The 11,244-nt window shown below is 38.2% G+C and overlaps 1 protein-coding gene across 6 annotated transcripts in view; it reads left to right on the top strand.

Moving 5' to 3' along the window:
- Positions 1 to 7,887, top strand: part of pax2b (paired box 2b) — a 33,143-nt gene extending 25,256 nt beyond the window's left edge. For 4 of the 6 annotated variants that reach the window (XM_071463182.1, XM_071463181.1, XM_071463179.1 and 1 more), the window contains 3 exons: positions 2,653 to 2,754; positions 4,900 to 4,986; positions 5,917 to 7,887. In XM_071463182.1, the coding sequence (XP_071319283.1) occupies positions 2,653 to 2,754; positions 4,900 to 4,986; positions 5,917 to 6,038 (311 nt within the window). In that variant the 3' untranslated portion in view covers positions 6,039 to 7,887. Of the gene's footprint in view, positions 1 to 2,652; positions 2,755 to 4,899; positions 4,987 to 5,897 lie in introns of all 6 variants that reach the window. The other 2 variants (XM_071463183.1, XM_071463180.1) reach the window with 1 other exon arrangement.
- Positions 7,888 to 11,244: the final 3,357 nt, after the last annotated feature.

Raw genomic sequence — 11,244 nt, forward strand, 5'->3', positions numbered from 1 at the left:
TGGTGATGTTACTGAAGTAGAGGGCACATTTTCTGATGCAGAAGAAGAAAAAAAAAAACAAAACAAACAAACAATTTCCAATGATGGAAGTAATGGTCAGATCATTTACACAAGTAAAACCAGAAACCACAGTGAAAAATACCTTATTACAATCAAATCCCTTTTTAGAGCAGTATGTTATTATACACAGTATATGGCAAGTTATTGAATTTGTATGACATGTGATTTAAAATGTACAAACCTACAATAATGCTTCATTTTCTATTAGGAGATCATTCAACATGCTTTGAATGTAAAATCATGTAGTGGAGTAAAGGTTAAGGGAAAAAAAAAACTGTGTAGTACTGTGCTTAAGTAAATACACAACTTTCCACCACCGCAGAGAATATCTAAAACTTAAATTCTACAAAGTGACAAAATCAGGTCCTGATTCCATGGACCGTCTCTCTGAAATGTCAAATGTGTTAGTAGATGATTTTAGATTCCAACAACAGTGTAATAACATAATGTCACTTCTCCTATTGACATGATTTTCCCTGTTATGCATATACCTTTATGTCTGTGTCCATATGTGGTATATACAGACAGGCATAAAGCTGTAATCTCATAGGCTTTCCTCCAGCCACCATCACACCACATTAAGAAAGAGCCATATGAAGCTACTGTAGTTACTTTCAGCCCCACTTCTTCCTCCTCCTCCTCCTCCTCCTCCTCCTCCTCCTCCACCCTGGCGGACATGACCTCCAGGCCTGCCACTCTGCTTCTTCACCAGATTCACCACCAGTTTTACTTCTTGTGGCCCCCGTGGCCCCCACTGCAGTCAGCATGCCTGCCTGCCTCTAGCAGCAGGTACTTCATTTCCCAGAGGGCTCCTTCATTCACCCCTAAATAAATAAATTGTTCATGATATTGTACATGTAGACGGTTGATTTTTCTTTAGTCTGTCTGTGAAACTTCCCGTGGTTACACTCTCATTAGCAATGCTAACTGGGTTCACGATCCAATTTTCGATATCCGGACAGATAACGGGTGTTTTGTATTGGGAGGTATTTTTCTCTAGCAGGTGCATAAATGCCGTAACTTCATTTTCATTTACTTTCCTTTATTTAACCAGGTTAAAGGTTTGAAATTAACATCTCTAATGAGAGAGCAGCCTGGCAAAGCAAGCAGCACAAAAACATTGTTAGAACAATAAAAACAAACAACTGTCGCACACTATAAAAGAATATACACATCTAGTTAAAATGCAATAAAAGATTATTGTTAAAATCAGTTAAAAAGAAAATCACATTCATCCTGATCTTGTGATGAAAAATTAAAAAGTACTTGTGGCTATGCTGATGTTAAAAGATGCAGAAAGTATATATTATTCTGGATTCACCACAATAACATTTTTTGCTGTAGGTTGTTGAGAGTGGCTCTGTTTCCCTGAACTTTATCTGTAAACGCAACAACACGGACAACAGTTGTTTTGTAGTGTTATGATGCATTCCTCATTAAGGCTCCGGTGGGAGGTGATTTTCCCTTTGAGTCCGAGTGGCCCTCACAGCTGACAATATAGCTGGGGCCTCTCCTGCCCTGGCCCCTGCTGCAGATTGGGGTTACGTGCCGTAGTCCAAACGTCCCTGTGGCCAGTGAGGACAACCCAGCTGTCACTCCCAATTACAGAGCTGAATATCTGCAGATGGGCGACGCTCAGCAGAGGGGCCTGCATGCTCTGCCTTTACAGCCACAGCAAAGACAGCAAAGCCTTATGGGATCCAGTAAAAGTTTGAACGGTCTACCACAGTCCTACTTCCTGCAGAAACACCAGCTGTTTTATTTCACCTGTTACAGAGGCGGACTGAGGCTCTCTGGTGTTAAGTAACAGGTTGAAATGACAGCGTGTTCTCTGAAACGTTCGGCCGGGGAAGATCGAGTGTGTCTAAACCGCAGTGAAAATGGAGCTGTTGTGCTGACTGACTTGCGGTGGTGGTGATGAGTCATGATGTCGACAATGTGAGCAGCAGGTTTTTGTCTGTGAAATCCGGCATGATGGAGATGTTGTATGTTTACAGGAGCTGCTTTGCATTTTGGAACTGAACACTAAAAACAGATCTAAAGTAACTGAGTACAATTAGTCAAGTACAGCATTTAAGTCCAGAAATGGATACCTCTACCACATGATATTTTTACTCCATTTACTTGAAACCTATGGTTTCTTATATGTTATATATCAACATAGACAGGTTATGAAATATGTTTTTACAGATTTAACTAACCAGCAGTCTATAAAGTAGGAAGCATTAGCTGTGTCTCTACTTGCTACAATATGTAAACATTGCTTATATTACATGTATCAGATTTCAATGAGCCAATAATATAATGCAGTATGTAGAGTAATAGGTAACACCCTGAAAACCACTGCTTTTGATTGAAGAACTTAGAGATGGGTATTCTATTCAAATAGTTTTATTGTAATGCAGTTTCTAGTTCTAAAATAAAACTAAAACAATAAAATAAACATGGAATTTAATAAAATCTTATAAGTCACTTTCTGAAGAGCAGCTTCAGGACTGGTCTATTAATCACACTGTCACTAAACTCTCTCTAAGTTAAGGGGTTTCTTACTGATGATGTGTTTTTCCTCTTTGTTTTGCTTTGTCTCTCCAGGTCGGGATATGGCCAACACAACCTTACCTGGGTACCCCCCCCACGTTCCCCCCACAGGCCAGGGCAGCTACCCAACCTCCACGCTTGCTGGAATGGTTCCTGGTGAGTCGCTGCTTCATATCATCGCTGATGTCTGTTTAACAGGTGGTGTTGGCCTCAAAACAAACAGGTGTAGAAGCTAAGAAGCACAGTGAGGACACTTTAGCACCAGTGAGGCAATAAATATTGACCTGCAGAGTTAGAGGCGCACACATTCTTACATTAGCTCTGTGTGTATGATTGGATTAGACAGGCTGAATAAGTGATCAGAGACATGGGAGAGGACAGTCGCTCTCCCTTCCTTCCTGCTTTCCTCTCGGCCTTATTGGCTCATTATCTCCCCGCGTGGCCGTTCTCACCGGCCATCGATAAACAGCACCAACAGCTCTCCCAAGCCTCTGCGCTCCAGAGCATATCCCTTTCCCCTCCCCTACTTAACCCGCAGTTCAGGTTCACAGCAAACAGTTAAGGGTCAAAAGGCAGAAGCTTGGGAGCCCGGTAAATATTCAAATCGCTGTCTCTCTGAGGAGGTCGGGCTTGTGTCTCACTGCCAGGAACAGGGCAGGGATGCAGTTTTGGTGCTGGGCTCGTAAGCTTCTTCAGCTCCAGCACCACCACACACACACACACACACACACACACACACACACACACACACATTTACACCAAAACGCAGCCGGCATTTGGCTTTGATGTGATTAAACCAGGTGGATGGAGAAACCAGTGGAGTGTGTGCTGTGTTAGCATATCATTTACCAATCACACCCACCCATCGCAGGCTCGGGCTGTTCCCCTGTTCTCCTGTATAAAGGGCTGCCATGACACATTCCGTTATCTCCTCAGACAAGAAGGTCATATTTACTGTCACATTTATTTTTGTCTGTTAGCTAGCGGGTAATCTTAAAAAACAAACTTGCAAAGATATTCCACTGAAACCTGAAAACCAGGTCACAGGTAACAAGGAACAAATGCTTTTGTAAAGGATTTTTTTAAAAGGGTCAGTTCATTCAAATTACAAACACATATCATTTCCTTTTACCTCTACTGTTGTGTTGTTGCTTTATTTGTCCCACACCTCTGCACATGAAGTAAAATGAATTTCGTTTGAACTGAATGAATATCATTTGCTTTGTGTGATTGTGCTGAAGTGGCCCTTTAAAATTACAAAATAATAACTTTAGCTTTTTTCTCATGAACCATTGCGCTTGTACACATGTCCATATTTTGATGCATATATTTTCCCAGTTATAAATTTTCATTTTCTATTATAAAAAAAGCAAATTTTAAGAAGTCTTTCAATCTAAAATGCTTTTGTTTTGAATCACTATTTCGAGAATATAGAGGCTTTACATTTTTTTGAGATACTTATGCAAACAGTCAATTTAACAGCTTCCAGTAAACACAAGGGGAGACATGACAGCACCCTGGTGGCAGTGCAGTACCGATCCACTTCTAGATTTTGGATTTCGACTAATAAAACTGTTAAATCATGTGGGTGGAAAAGCGTCAAGTCAAACATACTTTTACTTTCCATTTGTTCTTATGCAGCACAAAGCAAAAGATGAGGGCCTTAATCCCATGGCTTGTGGTTTTGTGTTACAACCCATTCATCCTATACACAACCTCTAAGATTTAGTGACAGGCGCAAAACACTGTTAAAGCAAAGCCATTTCTCACCAGCTTCATATAAAATCTAGCCTTTATTGTCTCGTAAAAGAAAGAAACGTGTTGAACCAACAGCAGTGCTCACTGACATGCCCCAAGTTACTTCCCCTGCAATGAAATTCTGTCACAAGAAACACCAGAGCTCAGACTGGAGGGGTTTCAGATCGGAGATGTTAAAATTCCTCCAAGAAAGGCTGCAGGATTTATAGCAGCATATCAAAAATGTATGCATGAAACTGTTTATTACCACTGTGTATTTATTAGGCCAGTTTGGAATATACTGGAGGAAGAAGAATGGGTAGATATCCATAAATGGGACGGGGGAAAGCCGCCTTCAGTGTCACATCCTGTATTGTTCACTGTTGCATAACTTAAGTGAAATGAAAAAGAAATAAATTACTTGCTTGACTGGTCGCACACCGATGACTATCATTTCCCCCCCTCAAATTGCATCCTGTTTTGAATGACGAGAAATGGCTGCATGTGAAGGGGTAATGGTTTGACGCATTGAAATGCTAATTGATTTGTTGTTTTGTTTTGCAGGGAGTGAGTTTTCGGGGAACCCCTACAGTCATCCACAGTACACAACCTACAATGAAGCCTGGCGATTCAGCAACCCAGCATTACTAAGTGAGTAAAGAGCGAAAAAGCTGGATGAGAAAATTTAATTGACTGCTTGCTAAACCCCTCCCTTGAACACTTATCGTCCAATTGTAGCCTTAGAAAACATAACCAGGATTTCAAGCAAGCTTTTGATTCCTCTACAAAGTGGTGTGTGTGTGGGGCTTTACTAAGAGCACTCTTTTAAAAGTGTAAAGAACGGGTTAAACCGTGTGTGTGTATATATGCGAAACCTGCCCTGCTGACTAGCAAATGAGTATTTAAGCTAGCAAAAACACAGACACTTAGCATTTGATGTTAAGCAAGAGCTAAGAATTAAATAACATGATTTTAACAACTTATTATCCAAGGACTAATTAGCTCTCCACTGCAATAAATGAACATTGCTTCAATGTTTCTTTATGTTCATATCTGCTTAGGAAATCAACTGTTAGGGATGCTAACTATTTGCCAGTATATGTAGCTCTAGCCACTCTCAGCACAATATCGTGTATGTATCCGTCAAATGCAAATTCAAGACCCCTTTGCAACTCCAAAAAGTTATTGCACACCATTTATTTATTTTACTAGGGCAAAACGTTGTCTTCAAGTGGTTGACACGGTAAAAGATTATTTGATTTTCTTTTCAAGTTTGTCTCTGTCTGCAATCATGGATCCATTGTTTAAATTACTAAAACTTGAAGTGGTTAATCTGCCACCAACATCATTATAAACAGACAGCTTGGTAGGAGCAACAGTATCAAGGGGGGAACAGAGCTTAGCGAACACTCAATTATCCATAAGAAATTGTAAGAGCTTATTAGAGTCAAATGTCACATAAAAGAACTGCTACTTCTAACAGTAATGATAATGAATTTGGTAAATGGGAGTTAAAACTGTATTTGTTGTTTCAAACGGCTCGTTCTTCTGTTAACTTTCAGGTTCCCCTTATTATTATAGTGCCGCATCGAGAGGCTCCGCCCCTCCCACTGCTGCCACTGCCTATGACCGTCACTAGTTACCATGGAAACCAAATCAACCTGCAGGACCATGGCCTCAGCCTCCATATTGCCCCCGTGTGAGCAGCATGGTCCACTGGACACTGAGCAACTGCGCATAAAATGTTCTCCGGCTCACACAATGAGAAACTTAACAGTTTTTTGGGATTCCAGACGACTTCTCTCCTCTCTCCTCGCAGCTTTTTTGGACACTCAAAGCCAAAAAAAAAAAAAAAAAAAAAAACAAAAAAAAAAAAAAAAAACTAAAAAAAGACTACAAGACATCAGAGACATCTTCACTTAAAGACTCTACACAAATGATGAAAATTGTGGCTAATTGCAGTGTTTTAAAGAAATAAAAAAAAAAAACAGAAAAAGACTGAAAACAAAAATATCCAGAATTTACTTTCCCCCCTGTAGCAGTGTCACAGTTTCATCCCATCATGGATCAATACTGTACATTCCTCTTCTTGACGGCTCCCAGCAGGGATGCTGTCCGGAGCATAAAATGTAGCAGCAGCCTTCCCCCCCCCCCATTCAACTCCCACTTGATTCAAATGGCAGCGCGGTGAGATCAGAGGAGATTAGCAGCAGCACATGCAGACTGTGGCAGGCTAACGTTGTTTTTATCCATCTGAACAGTCACCGACCAAACATCCAGCATGAGTAAATCGATCACTTTTGATGCCATGAGAAGATTAGGACATGTTCTCTGTGATACACAATCAAGATGTAAAAATGAAAATGAAATAATGAAACATCAGTTTGAAAATAGAGGGAGCCATGACAATATATCACCATGGCTCACTATTTGCAAGATTTCAAGAAACTAGTAAATATATTCTTAAAATAATTTTTTAATTTCATTTTTATAATTCGTAACGACTAAACTGCAGACTGCTTGGCTAGTGTTTTACTATTTCTTATTTGTCAGGATACAAGAGGTCATCAGGCAAAACCTTTCTGTGTTTTTGTTTTTTTTTTGTTTTGTTTTGTTTTTAATTTTGCACTATTTTCGAGGTTTGCAACACTGGAGCGTTATTATGCAGAAAAATGATGATGCATATTTGCTTTATTTCATGAAGATGACTGTAAGTCTAATAAGTCTCAGTCTGTAAAAGGCACTTACAGTTTTACAGTTTGCCCAGTACTTCAAAACCCATTATGTCACTGCCATGACATGCACTATACTATGTTCTCACAGCTTCCTTTTTTTTCTATTTTTTTTTTTTTTTTTTAAATTTAAGTTGATTAAGTCTTTGGCATTCAACCACAGAAAAGGATATAACAGCCATCCCAAGTCAAACCTGTGTCATCATTTGTCTAGTTTGATGCCAGAAGCGTCCAGATTCACTCTGATAGGATGATTCTGACGACTCCAATAATGTCAAAAAGCAGGGCGACGATTTCAGCTAGATGCCTTAAACATGTTCCCTCCTGACTTCATCTCCCTCACATGTTTCAGGCCAAGTCATTTCTCTGAATCAAGCTGGAACGATGGTTTCTTCATCTGTCAAGTGAATGTATTTGCATTTGCCAAAGACTTAGTTCTTGTTAATGTTTATTTACAGGCCGCCTATATGCATCATGAGAGCAGTATTATTATTATTATTATTATTATTATTATTATTATTATTATTGTTGTTGTTGTTAGGAAAATCCCACGTTGTTCATGAGGAAAGTATATGTATAAATTCTATGCAGTGCAGAGATGGTCATCATATGCATATTCAGCTGTAAACCTAAAGGTAGGTGGAGTTTATTTAATTGTTATGTTATTTACAAATTGTTCATTTTGTAGAAGGTTTTTTTGTGTGTGATGTGAAGACACTTCTCTGTAAATACAGTAAGAAAAAATGTCTTTCATGTTCATGGGTATTATCACTTTCATTACGCTGGTCTCACTTGTACAATAATAAAAGTGTCCGAAATCTTTTACGCAAAAAGGGGCTGCATGGTGTTTCTGACTGTCTGTCTGGAGAAGAGCTGAAACAATTAGCTGATAGAAAGAAGATCAGCTCACATTTCTGATAATTGCTTTACCATTATAGTTATTTATTGCTGGTTTCAGCCTTTCAAAAGTGAGGATTTGCTGATTTTCTCTGGTTTATTCAATTGTGAATTGAATATCTTTGAGTTTTAGACCGTTGATCAGACTTGGAGATATCAACTTTTCAGTAATTTCTACATTTTTTCTAATCAACAGATAAAAATAATCTATTTTTTGGACCCAAATACTAGGTCCTTAAACTCTTGTTCTTTGTTGTCACAGTTTGATATTTGGTCCCCATCATCTACTTGATTTTAGTAATACTTTATTATTACCCTCGTCACTAGCACTTATTGCTGCGCTAACACTTCTTATCGCACTTAACCTTGATTGTTCCCCTTTCTGTAAGTCGCTTTGGATAAAAGCATCTGCTAAATGACTCAATGACTAAATGACCCTCAGTATAAACACTTAATACATGGTTTTTAACTTCATTGGTGAAAAGTAACTAGATGCATTTACTGTTGTCTTTAATATTACCATTTTCTGCTGCTTCTGCTTCTACCTCACTACATTTCTGAGGGAAATGTTGTACTTTATACTCTATTACATTTATTTGACAATGAAAGTTTCTTTGCAGACAAACATCTTACATGAAAACATATGTTCAGCTCACAAAATACGATGCATTGTTAGAGATTCAACTGTCCCACAGTACATAAAGTAGCTAAAATTGGATTCTTACTTATGAACTATAATAACAAAATGCTCCTTTTAAAAACAAACATGAGTAAAAAAAATATGACATTCTGGGGCATCCTTTGAGTCCAACCTGTGATCTTTGTTACATGATCATCCAATTCTCTTTCCTCTTACTTTCTGCCTCAGGAAATACACTAAAAAAAATTACTTCTACTTTCAATGATGTATTCTTAGAGTGTGGAATTACTGCTTTCACTTCAGGAGATGAAAACTTGTTCCACCACTATAATACACAGCAAAGCAGTTGTAAGTCAATATAAGGACATAAGTGTTTATTAATGTATTTGTCAAAATCTATAACTCCTAGTGTGAAGAATAGTGGTGGATGAACAGTTAATAGAAATAGTGGTTTAACAAAGAATTCTGAACTCAAGGTCCACTTACTAGATTTCTATTGGGGCTTTCATCTGCATCTCACAGCCCTGAGCAGCACATGGACTTTACTCACCTGTCATGGAGAGTGAAGATGTATTTGTGAATTAATAACTACTTTGTTAATAAATAGATACAATTAATAAATAATAAACATAGTAAATATAATAACATACTTTATAATCCAAATTTATATCAAAATGACACCTTTCATAGTTCCTCTTGTCAATCATCAACTATCTGTTTATACATCAGTTACAGATGCTTGATAGATCTTGATAAATGCATTCATAATGTCCTTATGTTTGCTTACAGCTGCATTATGTTGCCATCTATTATAAACAATAATAAGTGTTTATTTACTGCTTATAAATACTAAATAACCGGTCAAAATAAAGTTTGACCATGTCAAGTATACATTTGATGTCAACAAATTCTGCTCCAGATGACAAATAACTTATTATTTCCAGCCTGTGGAAATAAACAATATGCCACAATGAATATGCCACAGCCTAATCAGACTGCTCTGAGATAAATGTATTTAGTTTTCAGGTATAAAGATCACATGGTACACAGAGGCTACAGTGAGAATGCCTCTGAATGTTTTCTCCATGATTTGGATCACTGAGCAGCACATAAAGTGTTTAACCTCTCCTCGCTTTGTAAAGCTGAATTAATTTTTCTAGCAGTGTGCCTGAATTCAATTTGTGCTAAGTTGCAGCGAGAGATTTATGCATGAAATCCCTCTTAGAGCTTATTTTCACTCTTTCTTCGCTCCGTAATCCCTCCGCCACTGCCGCCTTGTATGACTTAGTTATATCATTATTGATTTACAACAAGTGGACACTGTCCTGATTAGCTCTGTGCGATTTGCAAAGGATTTGGGCTGCGGGAGAAGATGATAAAGCAGCGTGTACATTTGAAATGATGTCAGACAGAATAGAAATGTATAATAGAGTAATTCAGACATCCATTTGTTGGTCCAAACACTACTCTCAATCTTGTTTTAATGGCTAAAAAGCGAGGTCTTATATTGAAAGCAGTGATATGATATTAAATGAAAATATTATGAATTTTCCTCCAAATTTCAACACTGTCAAAGGAGAAAATAAGCTTCTGTAAAACATACTGAGCTGAGCTGTTTTTGGTGCACGCTGGTGCCTCTGGGCCCACAAGGAGAGACCCCCTTTTTGCTTTGTAATTCAATTTCTCTGCCTGTTGTTTATTTCATAGCTCCCCTGTGAAGCATCAAAAGCTGATGTTCTGTCAGCCCCTAACTGTCGTATATGTTTGTCATTCACAGCCCTTGTTAAAAGAAGAGGAGGAGGAAAAAAAAAAAGAGCTTGACTCTTTCCTTTCCCCAGCTGAGAATTCCCAGAAGCTGAATTTAGATGGAAACTTTTTTTTGTCACTTTCCTGTCTAAATTGGCATATCTGGCTCTCTCCTCCGAAACCAATAAACTGTGAACCTGGATGTATCTGTCAATCACGCTCAAATTGACTGCAGTATGCCAGATGACAACAGCATCCTCTAGTATATAAATATATATATTATTTACAGTATAAGAGCAGTGGGAAGATCTGATTGGCTCTAATCAGCATCTGTCTTTGCTCATCAATCAAAAGCACAACAATGACACTGCTCGTCTCAGATGAGCTAAAGTGAAACATAAAATTGATCGGAAAGAAAAGATAAAAGAAAAGTTTGGCTTAGCAGAGGGCTGAATAAAGAGATTTTTATTCACATGAAAAACTAGTTCAGTAATCAAGTTAATGCACAAGTGCTGAAATCTTGATTTACTGTACATTTAATAAGTGAAACAGGCTGCTCTGCAGCTATGATTTTTAATTCATTTGAGAGAAAAAACAATCTTCTAATACTCTACTTTTTGCTGTAGCTAACTGTGACATTAATGTTATTACTCCTCACTGGATACGCAGTAATTATCTTAATGTGCAGACCTCACTCTGTAGTTTGCTCAAGACAAACACACGATTGATCTTGAAAGTTTATGATCCACTGAAGAATCATTATTTATCTTTAAAAAGAAACAGTAAAGAGGAAGGTTACACGAGCGTACAAACACGGGTTTGACACACGCTTCTGTTTCAGGTATTACAACCGTGAGCCTCATCATGTACAACTTCAAACCACATTGTCAGATC

Source organism: Trachinotus anak, unplaced genomic scaffold (genome assembly GCF_046630095.1).
Source record: "Trachinotus anak isolate AG129_WGS33_773 ecotype Australia unplaced genomic scaffold, CSIRO_AGI_Tana_v1 ptg000025l, whole genome shotgun sequence".
In the NCBI taxonomy this organism is placed as follows: Eukaryota; Metazoa; Chordata; class Actinopteri; order Carangiformes; family Carangidae; genus Trachinotus; species Trachinotus anak.